The 22,783-nt window shown below is 38.3% G+C and overlaps 1 protein-coding gene and 1 long non-coding RNA gene across 8 annotated transcripts in view; one reads left to right on the forward strand and one right to left on the reverse strand.

Moving 5' to 3' along the window:
• The window catches only part of LOC138738868 (uncharacterized), a 111,279-nt gene extending 101,527 nt beyond the window's left edge, over positions 1-9,752 (reverse strand). The window contains exons 1-3 of one of the 2 annotated variants that reach the window (XR_011341835.1): positions 9,635-9,752; positions 2,711-3,001; positions 23-331 (exon numbers count right to left, since the gene is read on the reverse strand). This is a non-coding gene — a long non-coding RNA (uncharacterized lncRNA). Of the gene's footprint in view, positions 1-22; positions 332-2,710; positions 3,002-9,634 lie in introns of those variants that run through there. The other variant, XR_011341836.1, reaches the window with a different exon arrangement.
• Positions 1-22,783, forward strand: part of LOC138738847 (tumor necrosis factor alpha-induced protein 8) — an 88,145-nt gene that overhangs the window by 44,665 nt on the left and 20,697 nt on the right. For all 6 annotated transcript variants that reach the window (XM_069889970.1, XM_069889936.1, XM_069889946.1 and 3 more), the window contains one exon: positions 258-347. Coding sequence is in view for 5 of the 6 variants with exons in the window: in XM_069889936.1 (XP_069746037.1) it covers position 347 (1 nt within the window). In the remaining variant the exon portion in view is untranslated. The remainder of the gene's footprint in view (positions 1-257; positions 348-22,783) is intronic.

The following is a 22,783-nucleotide window of genomic DNA, read 5'->3' on the forward strand; positions in this document are numbered from 1 at the left end:
ATGTACGAGTTCTCACTCTCTATTGAGTTACTAAAAATACTTTTTAATGTATTATGTAAACAAATTAAGATCCTTTCACAAATAATTCCATGTATTAGTGGATTACTTTTGTAATGTACTTGTGCACTCTTGCCATTTGGTGTTTTAACATTTTATGAATTAATTGCAGTCAGCTATGTTCTGATTATTGTTTTTTTTAAAAGCAAAATCATGTTACTTCTGTAATATAAAGAGCTGATGATTCTTTCATTTTTCAGACTTGGACCATCTCAATATCACATGTGGATCAACATTTAATGTAATCTCCAGCAATTCTCTGGCGTAGACACTCCTGCATAAATCAGACAGTAAGAGCCTTTACTTGACTATTTTTAAGTGTGTATGTGTAATTTTATAGAATTTCTCAAATATTGATGATGATGTATGACAGATTCTCAGTACACCTGTACTTAAGGTAATTTACATTTCCATCTTTGTTTTATCATCCAAATGCATGCCATAAATCACCTTGAATATATTGTTTTTGAACTACTCCCAATATTCTGAATGAGGTTGATTTGAGGTATGTTACCATAGGTTCTGGCAAGTAAATCTGGACAGGGAGGGCCAGCCTGCCCCGAGCCCATGTGAAGGGTGTAAAGGTTAAAACCTTGTGTTCTTACTTCTTAGTTAATTTTGTGCCTATCCCTTTAAGAAATTGTTGTTTGTAGTGTTACTATGACATCATATATCGAAACATCCGGGCGTATGGAAAGGTTGCATCTCATTCTTTGTAGAATTATGGAGGAGACGTAAGCTCAAGATACTTTTCTTTCAATTTCTCTTAATTGTCTTAATTTTGGCTTATATCTATTTGAAGTGAAATATCATTATATTATGCAGTGTGCTTTGTTTATTCATTGTTACGAAGATATCAGTGCAAAATTATGCAAAATGTTTATCCATTTTATCAATGAATTAAAGTTTGATTAATTGGATTAATAGTAATTTGGAATATTATCGCTCATGTCTCCTTGAAGATGTCCCGTTTTGAAATTGGGCAATAATAGAACCTTCTATGAAGGATGAGCCGTTCTCTGTTTTTGTGCGACTTCCAGTGGCATTTTGGTTGGAAATCTTGAGATCCTTATTCTGTTGTTCTCCATCAACAGCAGTTTTACATCACTTTAATTGACAGCTAAGCCATCAGGCCATTGATCAAATACAAGTTGTAAAATTTCATCAGATACCTGATTTACTAATGAGTTTGTGTTGAAACTAATCATAGAAATTCTAAAATCCATGAAATGCACATCATTCATCTGTTAATACCTGAGAGCAACTAAATTATATCTAACTGTTGGTTAGCTGTTACCAAGATTAATATAGATTAAAAATGACATAACATTAAAAATTTAATCCACTAGTGTTGAAACTGTTTGAAATATAAACTTCTCAATGTGTGCACAGTCAGGACTATCACAGGGCCATCAACTATTTCCTTTCTCTTATTTTCAAGGCAGCTTGACGTGCTTAAATTTCTTGGAAGCCACTTTAATCTCAACCACGTACAGCAATTTGGAATGTCAGTAGCGATGGCAATTTTAAGAATTAGTCTTTCAGCTTCAGAAGCAATTGAGAAGATTTTTCAGTGCAGTGAAATTATTGAACATTTAATTGAAGTGTATTTACAAATATATTGTGCTAATCACTGAGAGGAAATCTGCATGACACGATGAAAATATTCAAATTTTTAAAACAATATCTGGCTTTACCAAGATGATAGTCTTGATCAAACCAGAGCTCCCATTTCAACCCAAGATACACCAACCCAACCATCCATTGTTTCTGCCTGTTCTTGCCCCATTGAACTACAGTAAAACCTTGTTAGAACATGGTAGTTGGGGTCCATGGGCAAACAATGAGAGACCAGAGGAACTCAGCATGTCAGCAGCATCCATGGGGAAAAATTGTCATTTAACATTTTGGGTCAGGACCCTTCAAACTAAAGTGCAGATAATAAGCTAATAAACAAAAGGCAGTAAGTGAGAGGGAGATCAGTGAAGAGAAAATTGATTTTATCTCTTTAAATTAATTAAACCCCAAGATTCAAATATCACATTCAATCAAAGAGTCAGCCATTCTCCTTGTCAGCCAGCTGCATGAATAAACTGCATAATTTGGTTCCACACAGCTGCATATTGTGGTATAATTCAGGTGTGAAATTATCTGAAGCTCATTAAATGGAACCCATGGAGGTTGTCTCATCCCCACACTTTCACACCTGCTGTAATTGAAGCATCTTGCAGTAACACCTGATTCATGTTTCCCTGTTGACACATTCTTAAAATTAATTTGCAATATTTTTAATGTTGCGAATGAACTAGCTGCCTCATGGGTGTCGACAGTGATCACTGATTGATCGCGATCACTGGTTCAAATGTTCTCTTTTGGCGATTGGCTCCGATAGCTCAGTGGTTAGAGCACTGCCAGGGGTGTGAGTTCATTCTTTGCTGGGGCTTCATTTCTGAGAGGGGCGCTGGACAAAGTGGCAACTCTCTGTCTGCCTGATGGTAGACCAAGTTAAAGAATTTCGTGCATGTTACATTCTAAATGTAGTATTACATGACAATTGTGGAGCCTTTACCATTATGTTGGACTTGATGCTATTTATCATTTCCATGGACTTATAGTCTTGCATAGCTCAACAAATCACCTTTTAGTCACTCACCTTCTGGAGCAATACCATTTTCCAGAAATCACAGACCTTCCGCTTTCAATCCATGATTCATCAGTGAGGTCCAAGAAGGATGTGTTGTCTCTGATCACCATGGGTGCTAGCTGGTCACTGTATGTCACTCCATCCGATGTCATCAGGTATAACAACATCTGCTGTGATGGAGTGGGGCCGGCAATGTCACTCTGGAACACCCTTTCATTATGACCAAATGAACATTCCATGTTACTCTCTAGACTTCCGAAGATATTTCAGTAGCCAGGATTATGTCTCCTGAGAGCCATGCTGTAACAAGAAAAATGACAAAATGGCATGTTGTGCTTAGGCACTCAAAAACATTGTATTTTTGATAAATATTGTAAAAGCATCCATCAGTAAAAACAATAAACATTTTGGCGTCCATTAACCAAATTGGTTTTTTTTCTTCAAAAGTAGATTTTTTTTACCCACTAAGCATAATTAGAATTTGTTTTCAGTCTTAGTGGTTGATGGAAGGAGTTTTGAGATATTTGTTCAGCAATTAACCAAGCATATTTAGAGAGTTTTTTTATTAAACTAGTGTTTAGAAATATATTTAATGCTATGGGCGGCTACACCTTTCAGTGTTTTCTGCTTTCTCCTCAGCTGTTACTGACACATTGAGCCAAATATTTGAGATAGAGAACAATCTCATTGCACTTTTTCTTAGGCAGAAATGTCTCAATTCTCAGATGTTTTGGGAAAAGAAATAATTTTGCACACAACTATATTTCTGGAAGCGGGCATGATTCGATGCATCCGGCCCAATTTTCTTTGAACAATGCCAGCCACTGCCACACCGACATGTCTGACCATTGCCTCATGCATTGCTAAACCAAGGCTATCTGCAAATTGGAGGGACAGCACCTTGTGCTCTCCAACAAGATGGCATTAACTTCTCCAATTTCTCCCCCTCATCTCTCTCTTTCCCTATCCCTTTGTCCATCTCCCCACCCTGTCCCCATTGAGAGAGTTGCCATCTTTCCCCTATCACTCCTCAGCTTTTTCCTCCTTACCTTCCCACCTGTCCCCTCTTGCCTATTATCTTGTGGCTCCTCCTCCTGCCGCTTCCTCCCTCCTCTGCCCCACCCCCACCTTTTTATTCAGGCACCTGTATACCTGATAAAGAATCTATGCCTGAATGGATGGTTACCCTACACTTCCTATGGATGCTATTTGTCCTGCTGAGTTTCTCCAGCACATTTGTGTATTGAACTTGACCCCAGCATCTGCAGACTTCCTTGTTTAACAACTTTTTATTTTAAACACTGAATCCACAAAATTAATGAAAGCGAATTCTGGTTTCAGATATGTTGGCATTGGTTAAAATACACTTGCTGTTATTTACTTACTACACTACAGAAGGGGGATATTTGGCCCATCGGATCCCTGCCAGCTCCCAGCAAACCATTCCCACTAGACAGAAATCCACATTTCACTATTGTGCACTGCAAGTCTGCAAATGTACTTTCATTTGCATTTTGTCATTGTTACTCATTCCATGAAGTCCAACAAACTGCTGAAAATGTAGCCATTCACACTGCTGTTTAGTTAATGTCCTCAGAAATATGTTTTAGGAGGCTTTGAACAGATCTGAGTTACTGTGTTCAGATTCGCTGCATCAGCGGGGAAATTACTTCAAAATGCTCATTGGATAGGAGCTCTGCTAATCAACTCATAGAACTGCACAAAGATTTTTTTGTGTGTGTTGGGACTACATGAAGGATTTATTGGTATTGAATTCAATGGTTTGAGAACTTTAGGAGCGAGAAATTTATTGGTAGCAGTCGGCCGTGGATGAACGCCAGAATTCTATTCCACCAAGAGATTTAAACTGTTGAAGAATGTGTGATGATTTACTTCAGAGCAGGCCAATCTATAGCTAAATAACTCTTAAATCATGTTGTAGTAGATATCTTACCATTGTATTTCATTTAAAAAGTTCACTGCAGAAATGCTTTTTGAAAAATGCCTGTGTAGATTAAAATAATGGTTTTGTAATGTTTTGAAATAGTATTTTCAATTCATTCTGCAAATTGCCAGCCACAAATGACAAATGGAGGAACAGCATTTTCTATTCATGCGATTATTGGTTAAAAACTTGTACTCCTTTCCATTCATTTCAACATGGAATAAAAAAATCTTCTGATCTAATAGTTTATCTCCTTTTGAAATACACAGCAGAGAAAAAAAAAATGGATGGTGTCAGGCAGATGTCAAATCCGTTTAGCCTAACTGCTTGAGTTCATCACAGGTTTTCTTGGAATATTTTGTCAGTATTCTCAAAAATAGCTTTATCTTTTTAAAACGTCTAAAACATCAAAATCAATCCTCTCTAATTTTTTTTGTGTTGAATTAATTTTAAAACCTATTGCAGCACAGAAGGAGCAGATTCTAAATTGAATAGATAATAATCCCGCCTTTGCACGTAATATTTATTTTTAAAGAATTAATGGAGCAGACCTTCTGTGTCCTGCAGTCTGCTCTGAAGTTCACTGACTTCCCAGTTAATCCCCTAATTTGTCTGTTTCCCAAACCCTACATGTTTCAAGATTCATTCCAATTAATGACTGAGCGCTGCTGCGCGAATAATTCTGACACAAAGTCCACAGACTGCACAACAGGCTTTAATCAGCTTAAACTTGTACACACCAGGTCTCGGTACACTCCTGGTTCCACGTGTCTGAATGTCCCCAAAGGGGCCGGCTCAAGTCTTTATACGGGCCAGTGTTTGACAGCTGGCCAGGTGGGGCCAGCCTCTCAGGTTGCCTTCTGCAGGTACAGTGGTTGCCCCCTGCAGTAGGCTAGTAGGAGTGTGGCCAGTGTAGAGGTTGTATCACCATAAGCATAGACAACTTTCTAATGATAAAGAAAAAAACTGGCAAGAAATATTACTTCAGCTCAGGTTTTATGTTTATGCCCTGTAATACTTGATTCTCAGCATCGAATGTACCAAATCCTTCCAATCCCTGTATCGATTTCACCTCCAAATTTCAGTATGTAGACCTCAGTCATTTCATAAATAATCCTAGTGCAATTCAATAATCTTCATCGAGCTGATGGAAGACTTGCATATCCTTCATTTGGAAATAGAGAATATTTGCAGCTGATGAAGGGCCCAGGCCCGAAATATTGGTTACCCTTTATTTCTTGTGGATTCCTTGAGACCTGCTGAATTTCTCCAGCGTGTTTGCGTATCACACTATTTGGAACTGACCGTCTTGAATCAAGTGCACAAGTTGCCTCAGCTCAATCATTCGCCAACAAATGTTGGAAGTCGTCAGTCTTATCAAATCAGATTTAAAACATATTCCATTGGTTAAAACAACTATTTTAAGGAAGTCTATGAATAACTTGTTTGGCTTTCCCCTCATAAATTACCTTGTTCCTCATTACTGGAATTAGGCAAGTTTTATTCAACATCAACTTCTCGATATTAACCTGTCTCAGATCATCTGCAAGTAGCATTGTTTCAATCTCAATTCATTAAATAACTATTCTATATTCAGGCCTCTATCAGTTTCTGACCAGTTGAATTAATCTCTCCTTTCCAAATGAAAGCTCTTCAGTTTCCTATTTAAAAACCATTGCTCTAAAAGTTTTTTAAAAATATCTAAAGGTTCCATTATTGTCATGTAATATTACATTTAGAAGTTAGTATTTCATGTATGTTACATTGTAACTGTCGTACTGCGTGACAATAATGGAACCTTTAGCTTTTACTTTTAGAGATTTTAGCTCATTTGAGGTTTCCATTCTTTTTGATGTCTACAACAATGCAGGCCTGTTACCTTTCTCCCTTTACCATCAAAAATGCTAACAATTCTTGAGTAAATACTTTGTTACAAACCACGTATAATGAGGAGCAATAGGCAATGAACCAGACAGCATTTAATTTTAAAACACTAATTTTATTTCTAACTCTGAAACTATAATCTTAGCTCTTAAACTATCCTTAACACTAAATCCATACCCAGCTATGCACAAATATCTTGTGTGTGCATGTGATATACCCACACCATTACTAGAAAGTACTTCAAAGTTCAGTCTTTTAAATACAGTGTTGAAGTGCAGGCCTTTGAAATTAATGTTGAACTGATGGGAAGGCTGGAGTTGTAGCTGCTACAGATTCACAAATTCTTCTTGTGTTGCCTTTGAAGAAATGTCCATCCAGATGAGTTGTGGTCACATCACTTCTGGTCCCTTTGTAGGCAAGACTCGAACTGAACGGCCTCCACAAAGGTTCCAAGACCCTGGCACCTGCCTTTCCAAGTAACTTCACTGCTAGTCACACTTAAAATGAAGCAGTCTCTCCAAGTGACCTCCTCTCTGTTAGTCACAATCAAAATGAAACACTTTGCTTCCCAAAAAGACCCTCCTGGCACAGGTCAATCCATTAAAAAGGCCCATTCATTCACAGAGCAGGTTTTGCTCTGAATTCCACCAAAATGGCTGGCACAAGAGGTGCTTTCAAAAGCTGTTTTCTCTTCAGCAGCCAGAATGGTTCTCCCTTTGCAAAAATCACAGTGTCTTTGCCAATGTATTGAATTTTGGAACAGACTGTGACAAACCTTCCCACAGTTCTCCCAATGTATCGAATTATCGCTGTACTGTGTCTTGTGTTGTGCTCGTGTGAAATGTTAACTGTGACCATTCAGTCCCTCCTGTCTATACTATCACTTACAGTGATAATCCCATTTTACTAAAACGAGAGCTCATAATGATTTCCAAATTGTTGTTTCATTTATACTGAGTATAAAGGGGTTAAGACTGATTTACTTTTCCCCTTCATCAAAATATCCATCCTTGGTTATTCTTCTTCACACCTCAACTAATATCCTCAGATACAGTAACACTAGTCAGCAGGTCTGGATAGCGTTAAAGTTCATCAGAATGGCCAGAATCACACTTGCGTAGTGAATGGGGCTCGTCAGCAAAGTTATTACCAAATCTCCATTTGGTGACCCCAATGTAATGAAATGTGTATAATGTTCAGTCCAATCTGTGATGAATTCAAGTATTTAGGTTAAATAGATTTGAAATTTGTCTTAAAATTGAAGGCATGGTATTAAATATAGGAAATCATAGAGAACACAAATGAATTGGCCCTTTGCACTCTGGAGAAAGAGAAGAGCTAGAAAGGCACTTGTTATATTTTCTGTACTTGAATGGGAAGTTCTTGTAGAGAAGTTTTGACCAGGTTGTTGCAAGTGGAGCTGATTCTTTGGAAGGCTAACTGGGGAAATCAAGATCCGTTTGATAGTGGCATTGAGGAAGTGGTGGAAATGGCAAAGGGTGATCGGTTGAGTATGAAGGCTGATTGTGGGGGAAGGGGAATGATGAAAAAAAGGGGAAATCTGGGTGGAAAAAATACAATCAAATACCAAACAGGATATCATCAGTTAATGGTTAGCACAATGCCTGTGACCTGGGTAAGAATCCTACGCTATCTGTAAAGTGTTTATATGTTCTTCCTGCGACTGTGTGGGTATCCACCAGGTGCTCCAGTTTCCTCCTACATTCCAAGGTCATACAGGGTTATAAAGTTAATTGGTCACATGGGCGTATTTGGGCAGCAAGGCCTTGTGGGCCAGAAGGATCTGTTTCCTTGCTATATCGCTAAAATTTAAAAACAAAATAAGCTGCACAAGATTTTAAAAAAGCAATCTAATTCATCCCACTCTTATAATCAGTGAGGTATTTATCTCAATCACTTTCTAAAGATACAAGTGAATACTGTTACAAGATCAAACCAGCAACCACAAAGAAGGCATCACACAGGGGTAAAGATGAACACTTACTTTATTAACAAATTTCACCTTCAAACTTTAATTCAAAATCCCTCCTTTTTATAACAATTCTTCTTGCTTTGGCTTGGCTTCGCGGACGAAGATTTATGGAGGTGTATGTCCACATCTGCTGCAGGCTCGTTTGTGGCTGACAAGTCCGATGCGGACTGTTGCAGCGGTTGCAAGGGAAAATTGGTTGGTTGGGGTTGGGTGTTGGATTTTTCCTCCTTTGTCTTTTGTCAGTGAGGTGGGCTCTGCAGTCTTCTTCAAAGGAGGTTGCTGCCCGCCGAACTGTGAGGCGCCAAGATGCATGGTTGGAGGCGATATCAGCCCTCTGGCGGTGGTCAATGTGGCAGGCACCAAGAGATTTCTTTAAGCAGTCCTTGTATCTCTTCCTTGGTGCATCTCTGTCTCGGTGGCCAGTGGAGAGCTCGCCGTATAACACGATCTTGGGAAGGCAATGGTCCTCCATTCTGGAGACGTGACCCACTCAGCGCAGTTGGGTCTTCAGCAGCATGGATTTGATGCTTGCAGACTCTGCCAGCTCAAGTACTTAGATGTTGGTGATGAAGTCATTCCAATGAATGTTGAGGATGGAGCGGAGACAGCGCTGATGGAAGCGTTTTAGGAGCCGTAGGTGATGCTGGTAGAAGACCCATGATTCGGAGCCGAACAGGAGCGCCGGTATGACAACGGCTCTGTACACGCTGATCTTTGTGTGTTTCTTCAGGTGGTTGTTTTTCCAGACTCTTTTGTGTAGTCTTCCAAAGGCACTATTTGCCTTGGCGAGTCTGTTGTCTATCTCTTTGTCAATACTTGCATCAGATGAAATGGTGCAGCCGAGGTAGGTAAACTGGTTGACCGTTTAGAGTTCTGTGTGCCTGATGGAGATGTGGGGGGGGGGGGCGGGCTGATGGTCATGGTGAGGAGCTGGCTGATGGAGGACCTCAGTTTTCTTCAGGCTGACTTACTACTGATTAATATACAAATTTCTATAACAGTGTAAAACTGATAAATTCCCCAGCTTAAATATAGCATATATTATCAAAGTCTAAGTCATATTCCCAACCAGCCCACAGAAAAAAACAGACACAAAATATACAAGACTCACAAAACTTCGATCGCAATCGAAGTAAAGATTGTAAACAAAATTCAGTTTGTTTGGTAAACTGAAGCCAAAAGATCTTTTAGAGAGCGAGATCACAAAATTTGAAGTGGTCTTATTGTGTTGCTTGCAAAGAGAGGAACAACTGGCTTGGTCCGGATCCTTCTGGCTGCCTTCGGAATTTTCATTTTTTTTAAATGCCCAACATTCCAAACTACCTCTTAGACAATGACTCATGCTTGGATTTCCTTTAATTCTACAGTCACACCCAGTGGTGGTTTGTCTTTCAAGTCCAGAAATTTCTAGATCATCTTTTGCACATGCTCAGTCTGTCTCTCACTCTCAGCAGTCCACCTCAAAGGCAAACTGTCACTTTTTAACATAAAACCACACAACACATAGGTCAATACATAACACAGAACTCTGTAACAATACAGACCCATTGCTCTACCACAAAATGCATCCTTCATCCCAAAAGTCTTTCTCTGCTCTTCAGATTTCATAAAAATGATAAGAAAAGTTGCAGCTGAACAGATAGGAACAGGAAAGTCTGCAGCTGCTGTGATTGTAGTGCAATACACAAACCTGTTGGAACAACTCAGAAGGTTACGTAGCATCTATACAAAGTATCGGGTAACCACGTTTCAGATCCAAGCCCTTCATCAACATCTCTAGTACTACTTTACCTTTGATGCCAAATTAATTCATTGTTCCTCATTCTTCATCGACCCTTGATCCCAGCTATTTTTTTGTTTCTTTCCATCATTGTAGATTCAAATAGTTGTTTAACTCTTTTTCTGTTTCCTTTTTATCTATTATAACTGAATAAAGCTTCCCAAAATTTTTATACATACTTAATTTAATCTCGCTCTCACTCTCTCTTTTCCCCCAGTAAATCCCCAGGCCTGACTGACAGACTTGTACTTATAAATGGTTCATCAGCTCAAGGAAGAATGCTGTCCATCATTTTAAGTCAGATCACATGGCCGTTAACAGTGTTGAGTGTGTAACTTTGTATTTGGCTTAATTTTTTTCTTATTTACCCTTGTAACCATGCCTCCAAAGTGTAAATCCGAAACAAGTACTGGCAATACATAAAAGAATGCACCTATTCCAACTTGCGTACAAATTTGATTTAAAGCAGATTTAGGAACGGATCTCATTCATAACATGGGGACTGTGTGTGTGGTGTGTGTTTCATCTTGAATTCATATGTGTGAGTTCTTAGATGAAGGAAAAGGTTCTGTACTTTAAAGTTGATGTAAAAAGCACCATGAGGCATACCATGAGGCATACCTCCATTACAGATCAAACATACTCCAGTCTCTTGCTCTGTGTCAGCCCCTGCTGGCAGCCAAGTATAATGAAATGGGAGCGATAAGGCATTGCTAGTTGCATTACAACCATGATCAATATCATCACATCTCCCTTTCTTAAACCAGAAGTAGCTTACTTTAACATGTTTTCATTGTATAACTGCAATTTTAACTTTAACACCTAGAACTTACATTTTCATTATTATCAACATTGTTAACATTTTTTAAACTTCTTTTGTGTGTTCACATTTACATACACTAAAACTTGAAGAGCGAATAAGATAGCACTACTTCATTCTATACAGGAGATTTTAAATGTGCTCATTGAGCTTCAGGAGGAGTTACTTGTCTTGATGATCTTCTGATTGATTGTCCTTGAATCTGAGTTGTTGCCTCAGACAGTGTCTTCTCAGATGTGATTCAAATTGTTCAACAGTATCTGTCTTTCCATCTACTGTAGCTGGTCCCATTTGAAGATCTCGATGATTTCTTTGGAGAACAGCATCTTCATCTGTCTGAATGTTGTATGATCTTGGCTGGATTTCACAAAGGACAGTTCACTTCTGAGTCCATAAGATTTTTTTTTGTCTTTTAGCCTTACTTAGTCACCAGTGTAGAGATCCGGTAGACTTTTTGTTCCTCTGTTAAAGTAATACTTTTGATTTTCTTTATGTTGTTCTTTGAATTTCCTCACATTCTCTCTCTCTTTTGTTTTTAGGAGGTTTTTCTGAATGGGTAGGTTTGATCTTAGCCTACGTCCCATAAGGAGTTGTGCTGGTGACATACCACACTCGATTGTCGTTGAGCGGTATAATAGCATGTTCTGGTAGAAGTCCGTTCCACTATCTTTTGCCTTGTTCATCAGTCTTTTCACTCTATGTACTGACTTTTCCACTAGATCATTGGACTGTGGAAAATGAAGACTTGACGTGGTGTGTATAAAGTCCCACTCTTTGGGAAAAGTGTAAAAACTTTAAATTGCAAAACTGGGGACCATGTCTGTGAAGACCTTGCTTGCCATGCCATGTCTAGAGAATATGGCTTTCTTGCCTGTTATTACACCATCTGCAGTGGTGGTGTTCAGTTTACATACCCCTGGATAGAGGGAGTAATAGTCTGTGACAACAAGATAGTCCTTCCCTTGGCATCCAAATAGGTCAGTGCCTACCTTCTGGTAAGGTCTGTATGGTGCTGGGTGTGGCTTTAGTGGTTCTGCAGGATTGCTTCCTTGATATTTCTGGCATATTGTACATTTTGACACTTCATTTGTTATAACATTGTTGACTCTTGGCTAGTACATCACCTCTCATGCTCTTTTACACTTTTTGATTCCGAGATTACCTCCATGGATCATTTTTTAGCATTTCATTTTTCAGATTTTTGGGATAAGGATTTTACTTCCTTTGTAGATGATGTGTTCAATCACAGATAGTTCTGCCTTGCAGTTTCAATACTCTGAAACATCAGGTGAGCTGTCCTACTTCATGTTGGGCCATCCATCCAAGAAGTTTTTTTCTCAGTGTTTCATCTTTGTTTCTCTCTGACTGTATAAGCTCGATTTTTGCATCTGATGTGCGCAGTGCACTTGTGATCATGTCCACGTGGGCATTCACGTCTTCATCCATTTTGGTGTTTGTGAACTCTCTAGTATCAACAGATCTAGACAGCATGTCTGCTGTGTACATTAGCTTACCCGGAGTGTATGCTACATTCAGTGTATAGCGTTGCAGCCTAATCATCATTCTTTGTATTCTAAGTGGACATTCATTTAATGGCTTTTGGAACAATGCAATCAAGGGCTTGTGGTGAGTCTCTACACTGATGGCTTGTCCTGACACAAACTGATAAAATCTTTCACAGGCGTATGTGATGCTGAGAAGCTCTTTTTCAATTTGGGTCCATCACTTTTCTCCGAATCTGTCCATCTCTCTGAGGCCTCTCTCTTTCCTGCTGCTCCACCTATCTTTATATCATCTGTAAACTTAGGCACAAAGCCATTTTTTTCCCCACAATCCAAACCATTAACATACAATGTCAAAAGAAGTGCCCTCAACACTGACCCCTGTAGAACACCACTGGTAACTGGTAGCCAACCAGAATAGGATCCCTTTATTCCCAGTCTCTGTTTCCTGACGATCAGTTAATGTTCTACCCATGCCAGTATCTTTCCTTTAATTAAATGCACCCTCATTATGTTAAACAGCCTCATGTACATCTTGTCAGAGGCCTTTTGAAAATCCAAATAGACAACATCTACTGCATGTCCTTTGTCTCACCTGCTTGTGGTTTCCGCAAAAAAATTTCAGTCGGTTTGTCGGACAAGATTTTCCCAAAGGAAACCATGCTGACTTTGGCCTATCTTGTCATGCATCTCCAGGTACTCCTCATCCTCAACCTTGTCAATTAACTTCAACAACTTCCCAACCACCAATGTTAGGCTGACAGGTCTATAATTTCCTTTTTAACTACAGAGTGACCTTGGCAATTTTCCAGTTTTCCTGAACTGTGCCATAATCTATTGATTTTTGGAAGATCATTCCTAGTGCCTCCACAATCTTTATAGCTACTTCTTTGAGAACCCAAAGGCGCATTCCATCTGGTCCAGGAGACTTATCTACCCTTAGACCTTTCAGTTTCCCAAGCACCTTCTCTCTGGTGATTGTGACTCCACTCACCTCTCTTCCCTGACACCTTTGAAAGTCAGGTGTACTGCTAATGTCTTCCACAGAGAAGACTAATGATAACACTCATTTAATTCCTCTGCCATCTTCTTGTATCCCATGACAATTTCTCCAGCTTAATTTTCTATTGGTCCGATACCTACTCTTGCCTCTTCTTACTTTTAATAGAAAGCTTTTGGTATCCTTTTTGATATTATTGGTTAGCTTCTCAATGTTCATTGTTTCCTTTCTAATGACCTTAGTTGCCCTCTGAAAGCTTTAAAAATTTCCCAGTCCTCTCCATTCTGACTAATTTTTTGCTTCCTTGTATGCATCCTGTATCACTCCCAGAAATGACATTATAATATAAAAAACCCAAAATAGTCAATCAGATTATCAAATTGGAGTTACATTATAAAAATGGGGTTGGAGGATCATATTCTCACTTTTTAAAACTAGGATTAAAAAAAGAAGTTGTGAAATAATATACAAATGTTTAAAAACACGGGCAACTTCATATCATTGCTGTCCTTGGGTGCTGGGGTACTGCATTTGGCTTGTTAGAAAATTCTGGCCATGCTGGAGGGTTAGATCGCAAGATTGGTCCAAATGGACTTTAGGTCCTGGTGTGTTATCCCAGTGGATTCTCAGCTGTGTAATCCTTTGCTGAGTAAATGTGAAACAGAAATGGAAAATGGTCTTATAATGTGAATCGGTTGCATTGACCAATATCAAACAAACATAATGTTTAAAAAAAAAAACAGATTTTATGCAAATATTTCAAGATTTTTTAAAACCAAAGAGCAGAATCATTACAATCAAAGAGTATCGCACAATGACATTATGACATCCACCTTTCAAGATCTGAACACAACATGGGTCAACATAATGTTGATCTAATTTGCTTGGAAGGTAACAACATACCACAGCCTGTTAGACACACTGGGCTTCCCATAATGCAATCATTTTGTTTGCTACCCAGTTAGTAATTGGACTTGGGTCCACTATATACCGATTACAATTACAAAAGATTTTCCCCTGTCTTTTGTGATGCTGATTTTTCTGGTGGTTTGGGGTTCACATTGCCCCCCCCCTCCCCAACTCACCACTAACACTGATGATGGGATCCTAATATTGTGCCCTTCCGGGTGTTGATTGATCACTCTGTCCACCCCCCAGTTACAGATGCAATAGTTGATGCTTCTTTCCCCAATGTTGACCACATCTGTCTGATTCTCTTGTTGCCCCTACATCCAACTCTAACCTCCCTTTCCTATCAGTTCTCTCTAAATTCCAAACCTTCCCTTTTTCATCTCCCCCCCCCCCAATTTTGCAGCCTACATGATTTTGACCCACCCCTCAACTGTTATTTCCAGTTGTGTTGGTGCTGCCTCTGCCCTCATGCAGAATGCAATAATTTCATTTCCATTCTAACTTTTCCCTTCCCTTGTTGGATCTCTTTGCCTCCATCTCAGGAGATTAGCAAGCCACTAACATCCATGAGAAACATTGCAACTCCCTCAACTATCTCAATGACTTGGTGTTCCACCCTGTCTCCTGTCAAGCCTCCAACTCCTTGCTCTTCTACCCAGTTCTTCAACTGCTTTCATAATTGTAGTAGCAGTGGAGCCAAGAGCCATTTGTGGCTTCAATGTGAAGGAGTTTCTCATGTGGACAATGCCTGTGCATAGAATATTTCTGCTAGGCCATACAAGAGCACCATGGTCCTATTAGGCTTTAAAGAATTTCTGGACCAGAGCCTTTAATGCAAATTAAACATGAATTGAGCATAACACAATTGTCAAATCAATTTGCTTTCAAACAGCTTGCATAAAAAAAATCACACTGAATATTTAAAATTGGGAGGAATTAATTTAAACTTGGACTGTTTAAACACTGATTAACTTGAATTATTTAATTTGATTTCCATTTCAGAAACTTCTACAGTAGTTCTCAACCTTTTTTCTTTTCATTCACATACCACTTTAAGTAATTCCTCTGCCATCAGTGCTCTATGATTAGTAAGGGATTGCTTAAGGTGGTATGTGGCTGGAAAGGGAAGGTTGAGAATCACTGCTCTAGACCTAATTGTTACTGAAATATTTTGCTTGAGAAAAGTTGTCATTGGCCCATTTCCTTTGGAGTTATGAAACCGTGCACATAACGAGTCAATGAGGTACAATTAAAACAGTGATTTTCAAAATTTTTCTTTCCACCCACGTAACACCTTAGGCAATCCATTACTAATCACAGAGCACCAATGGCATGTGAGTGGAAAGAAAAATTTTGAAAATCACTGTTTTAATTGTACCTCATTGACTCGTTATGTGCACGGTTTCATAACTCCAAAGTGGTATGTGAGTGGAAAGGAAAAGGTTGACAACCACTATATCTCTACTGTGAATGGGTATTATGTCATTTTGACTGAAGGTGGCAGATGTATTTATGCTTGTTCAACATGATTTATTTCCCCTTCCTCTGACTTAATTTGTCCTTGGAATCTGAAATTGTTAAAATTGGATGGTGTTTGTTTTCCTGCTGGCCTTCGATCTGCATTTATAGTTTTTTTTTTAAATAACTTAGTGAAAATGATCTGTACTAAGAAGTTAATTTGACTTCAACTTAATGAGTTGGAGAGGGGGACCCTTTTGAAGCAAAAGCATAACTAACAAGGAAAATAGTTTTGGACATGAAGAAGGTAGATAAAAAGAGCAGGCAGTTTGCAATTTTTTTTTCATTTTATTGCTTCCTTTCAGATATAACATTTAAAATATTTTTAAACCCTTGGTGAGTAATATCATGTACTTGCAGTTTCATTTTACAATGAAGCCAGCAACTGCAGGGATAAAAGAAGGTGCATGCTCATTTTTGAATAACATTTTTAAAGTAATTTGTATACATGTACAAGAATTTAAATATGTTTTAGAGACTGTGAGTATCAGTTGTTATGATTAATGTATGGAAATTATTTTGAATTTATAAAGTTTAATTCATTTTAAGATCTTGCTCATTTGCTAAAATGTCACATGCCCACTGACATTCCGCTTACATTTGTAAGCACAGATGTGATGGTAGTGTTCAAATCAAAGCTGCTTTTGTCCAGAGCAATTTCTGTAAGTTTATAATTGTTCTTGCCTAGATTTTTCTTTTTCTTTGGGGGGGGGGGGGCGCAAAAAAACCCAGAAATAGCTACAACAAAAAGTCACATGAAACATGAAGTTTCCTGCAGTTTGATTATTCACTGTGCAAATTGTGAAATTTTTAAAACACTTGAAGAAAATTTTGTAAAGCAGCACAGTTTTATGCCATAAGGATTAGCATTTTGGTTTTTACCAGCACAAACATCCTTTTAGTTATCTGTTAAGGCCTTCTGGTGGCAAACAGAGGGGTGAGTAGTGAACTTCAATTAAACATTTCTGATTTTGAAGTGGTGAAGCACAAATGTATGATTCAGGATTTTTTTTATGGCAATGTAATCATTATAATTGAAGTTGGATTGTCATATTAACAGTTACATTTGTAAAAAAAATCTATATATGAAGTGTTAATTGTTTGACAATATCATTTGTGCTGTCATATCACAATTTGGTGCTCGTGTCAAAACTTGTAAATCTGGTTGTGTGATGGATTATTCTCAGCTTCTACCCATTGTCTACAACTGTCTAACCTGTCAACCACTGTCTAACCTGTCAACCATTTTAACAAAAATGAATATAATCGGAGTTGAAAGTTGAGGTTTTTCTCGCGTCCATCAAGAGAGCTCCAACTTCATAATAACAAGCAGTGGAAGTGGAATCGTTAGTCCCTGTTCTGATTGCTAAAGAACCACAGTACAGTGGTACAAAGAAAGTTACACAAAATGAAAAAAAGTGGAATTCAGGCATGTATTTGACTAGAGTAATTAACTTTAAAATGATTGTCATAAATGCCTCTGGAAGCATGACATTTTTCATTGTGTAGATTTAAAAAAATTACAGAATCCTAAGTTTCATCAAAATAGGTGTCTTAGGGTTTCAAATAGAAAGGGAAAAACATCGGCCTGAGAGTCACCATCGCAAATTCCAGGAATCCTGCATCGATGTTTGTAACTCACAATATTTGTTTGCCTTTATCTTTCAATCAACTGGAGAGGAAAATTAGCAGAGAACGGATTTTTTTTCCCTGACATATATTTGAAACCAATTATTCAATTTCGGTCCGGGTTTCTGCAGACGTCCTTCAGCACATATGCATCATCAATCTATGCATTTTATGAACCTTTTTTGCTTTTTGATTATATATTGCTTTAAAAAAAAATGATGGCCTAAAGCTCCCTGATATATTTTCAACTAATTAGGATAGGATGAAAGGAGAAAAAAAACAATACTTGGGGCATAATGCAACATGCTGTTAATCTCTGAAAGAAAAATAGAAATTTGTAACGCATGTGCCCACCTTACACTAAATGACTTTTTATGGTTCCTTGGCAAATACTAACGTTAACCTTAGACTCTTCCATATGATCAACTTTTATCGATGAACCGATAAATCAATGAAATCAAGCGATAGGACACCAACCTAAGTGGTGGAGGAGTTGCAAGACCTCTATTTTGCAACTGATGAATTAATTTTAAATAACTTTCTGTGGATGACATTTTTCATTTCCTCCCTGATGAGTTGTAACTTGCAATGGAAATTGCCTGAACATTTCCTTTAGCAGAGCTGGAAATCAGTCATTTCCACAGTTTTTGTTTTGAATATTTTATGTTTGATTTTCAATGGCTTGTATGGATTCAAACAATACACTTTCTTTCAACTGTTACGAGCTCAAAAACTAGCAGCAACAGAAATTCACCAAGATGATGGCGACTTAAACAAAACTGGTTTTATTCTCTTAATTCATAATAATAAGATCAATATTTAACTTATTACTAACTTAACCTAACTTAACCCCTTCTAGTTCTAAGCGTATGTGTATGTAATGTTTATGTGTTCAGGAATGTTCTTTTTCACTTCTCCAAGTTCACTGGTATCAGGCAATTTTCATACTGTGCACAGAATTGAACAGATATTATATTCATCAGGCTCTAGAGTTTTAACTTGAGTTGTTACTGCTCAGCAAAGTTTTTGTTGGTTTCAGAGAAATGTTGTGCGTTGGACACACACAAATTGATTTCATTCAATCAGCAACTGAAGTACCTTGCTGAAGTAACTTTCCCCCTTTTAGGTTTTTACAAAAGATAACCTCTTCTTCCAGGTTACCACAAAGAGTTCTTCTTTTTCCCCCTATTTTAGGAGAAACACATTAACTAGCCACAACCTCTGCAATTGACGACAGAGATGTAGTATAGGCTGAACTTGAAACTCAAAACCTGTCTTGAAATGGGGCCTTGCGGCAGGTCTGCAGACTTGCAGCCTTCAACACCAACTGCTGCAGAATTCTCTCTCTCTCTTTCTTCCTCCTCCTCTCACCCCCCCCACCCCCCCACAAAAGAATGAATATTTTCTTTTTCTTTCTGTTTGCAAAACCATGTGACCCCTCTTACAACAGCAATCTTCAACCAGCAATTTAAACTTCTGGCACCAGTCTTAATAACAAAAGATTTTTAGATCTTGAGCCTGGGAACTGTACAAATACATTGATCCATTAACTCATAAAACTCTCACAAGGACTCTCCCATGGTTTCAGCAAAGTCAATGGGAGACACGAAGTCCATCCCTGCATGACACTGAGATGTTTGTGAAATGTGATCTAACAACTAAACCTCACTATCTTAACCCTTTTAAGAAGTATGTTATCATAATTTTATTAACACATTCCATAAAATGACACTTGTATATAACGTACAGAGTTTGTTTTTCCTCCTCCCTACGCCCTCCCCCCTCATTCCCAAATACAATGGAGAATAAAGCTCTATGAATTATACAGACACAAAGCAGAAATCACGGCGAGTTAACAACCCTCGCGAAAAACTGAAAAAACCCACAGGTTCTTAAATAAAAAGGGTGGTGGTGGTGGGGGGGGGGGGTAAGGGACAGAAGCACCAGAGCCTGTCTCACTTCTTTGATCCCAATTGTTTCCCTGCTGGGACAGATTGTTTCATTTCCTTCATTCTGAAGGGGTGAAATTATATCTGTGTAGCTATGTGTTTCAGATAAGGTTGCCACACTCTATCGAAGGTGTCATATTTCCTCCTTAAATCATACGTGATTTTCTCCAGGGGAATGCAACTCTGCATTTCTGTATTACATCGTGCAATCTTTAGTTGGGAGTTGGACTTCCACGTGACCAATATACACCCTCTGGCTAACAGCAAGGTGACTTTCACAAACAGTATTTGGACAGTCTAAAACTCAAGTCCCCAATGTCTCACAGAAGGTACACTTCTAGATCCTATGGAAAATCCACCTTTGTAATTTTTCCTGAATGGGCCCCAGGTTGTCATTTCCACAGTGGAATGGGTGTGGAATAAATTATCAAAATTGCAATTGATTGATCTGCTGTTCAGCAGAGGTAAAGCAAAACAGAATAATCCATCAAGCACATTTCCAATTTAAAAGAACTTTCATACAAAGGCCGTCAATCCCTTCTTGTACCAAACTTAAAGAAAACTTAAGGGATTGAAAGAGAAGTCTAACAGGAATTTTAAAGTTACATCTCGATTATTACATGGCTATGAAGGTGACATGATTAAGGTGGAATAGCAAATCAAAGTGAAAGGTATACCACATAAATATGGAAGGTATTTCAATATTTCACAATTCTCATTTTGAATTTCATTATACATTTCACTGAGAAATAGATGTTTAAAAAAATTCCAGAATGCTGGAGAAAGCTGGTCATAGACCAATGGTTCTCAACCTTTTTCTTTCCACTTTAAGTTTTCCCCATGCCAGAGGTGTTCTGTGATTAGTCAGGGATTGCTTAAGGTGGGATGTGAGTGGAAAGAAAAAGTTTGAAAACCACTGTCTTGGGGTGTACTTTATATAACAAAGATAAAAGATGCATCACCAACATTTCAGGCTGGAGCCCTTCATCGAGAATTACCTTGATGATGGGCTCCAGCTTGAAACACTGGCTCTGTTTCATTATCTTTGCCGTATAAAGGACATTCTATGACTAGCTAAGTTTCTCTAGCATTGTAATTTCACTTCAACCACAGTGCTTTAATCATTGAGAAATAGATGCTCTGCCAGGAAAATGCTCCATGAAAGGCTAAATAAAGAATTTAAATAAATGCTCAATAAGGAGACAAAGAAAAAAACATAAATTTGTGAAGCATAATATTAGGTTTGAGTTTTAGGAAAATTTTAGAAACTGGCATAGAATGATTTAATAAATGATAAAGCTGTAGGAAGTGAAATCAAGAAATATAAAAGAATGGATTGTAATACTAAATAATTAAAAAATACTTGCCATTTTAGAAGCTGAGGCAGTGAACCACTAATGGGAAATAAGGAAATGAAACTGCTAACCATATGTTCTGGAAAGGAGGCAGAAGTCTGCAAGGGCTGAAATTAGCAGCAAAAATAGATCTGCTGGATTATGTCAGTGGGTGAAGCAGCATCTGCAGGGGGGGGCAAAGGAATTATGATTTGGGGTTGAAACCGTGCATCAGGACTATGGTCTAGAAATCGGTTTGCATGACATGAAAAATTGTTGTAACAGCATTAATGTGGTGTGAGGCAATTTTGTATGCATTTCTCTGTTTCTGAGTTTGTGAGTGATAACTGTGCCCTCATTTGTGTTGCTTTTCCAGTATTATACTTGTTCAAACAAGAATTTCAACCATCGTAATCTGAAAATGATAAGCGCACTATTAATTCAGAGAGAAACCTAACATTGACTGATCTAAAACAACATCCTTTGAAGAGTCAGTCACAGCCAACCCACAATAATAGTCAGACCTGCTTCAGAGCATTCTGCAAGCTGATAAGTTTACTCTGCTCATTGCAGAAAAAAATGAATTCTTGCACATTGAACCATTTTGCTGTAAGCAGATCAAAATTTTTCTCATCCAAATCAACAAACTATACTCTAGCCCCCAAAACTTATGCTCCCAACCCCCTCCAAATATTAATTGATAGGAATGGAATGCATGCTCCGTGTACAATTGCCCTTTGTAATGGTTAATCCCCAGGATGTTGGCAACATAATTTTGCACGTGCAGAGAGGCAGCTTTTGATCTTGGAAACCTTTTGATAAGTCATATGACATCCATTTCCGCAGACTCAAACACATTCTCTCACAACCGTGCAATCATAAATGATTTCCATTAAGTTATTGGGGGTGCAGACTTACTCCCTCATTACAAGACAGGCTGAAATGACCGGTTCTCTTTTCAGATATGGCCAGACATTGCAACAAGGGCTTTATCAAAACCAAATAGTTATTGAATGTCTCAATTTTACATCATGGCTTAATCTCTCAGAAGCACGTGTTATTTCTCATCCCACCCAATGATTTCATATTTCATCCTGCATCTTGAATTAATCAGAGATCAAATATCCTCTGGCCAAAAGCTCATCCCATCTGAAAACATCAAATATCCTACTTAAGAAAACTTAGAGCGAAGTGCACCCAATGGATGTTGAGCAGAACATTACAATGTACCAGGGGCTACTCAGAAAGACTCTTCGTAATCTCCTCTTGATTCAGTGAGATGATAATGTAGCAGCTGTAACTTGTCATCATTTCACTTTTTTTTGGAAAATTTTATTTTTCATTTTCATCAATTCATATATATAAATCTTCATCACATAACAAAACAATGTAATAAAAATGATACAGAATGATATATGATTTTTTTCTTTTTATTTCCCCTCACCAAAAGAAAAAAAGAAAAAACACCTGAATTTATTTATCATTCACGATTCATATATTCCTTACATATTATTTTATCCTGTCACAAAGATTAGCGGATACAGAGCCGTTGTCATACCCACACTCCTGTTCGGCTCTGAATCATGGGTCCTCTACCGGCATCACCTACGGCTCCTAGAACGCTTCCACCAGCGTTGTCTCTGCTCCATCCTCAACATTCATTGGAGCGACTTCATCCCTAACATCGAAGTACTCGAGATGGCAGAGGCCGACAGCATCGAATCCACGCTGCTGAAGATCCAACTGCGCTGGGTAGGTCACGTCTCCAGAATGGATGACCATCGCCTTCCCAAGATTGTGTTATGTGGCGAGCTCT

Source organism: Narcine bancroftii, chromosome 1 (genome assembly GCF_036971445.1).
Source record: "Narcine bancroftii isolate sNarBan1 chromosome 1, sNarBan1.hap1, whole genome shotgun sequence".
Taxonomy (NCBI): domain Eukaryota; kingdom Metazoa; phylum Chordata; class Chondrichthyes; order Torpediniformes; family Narcinidae; genus Narcine; species Narcine bancroftii.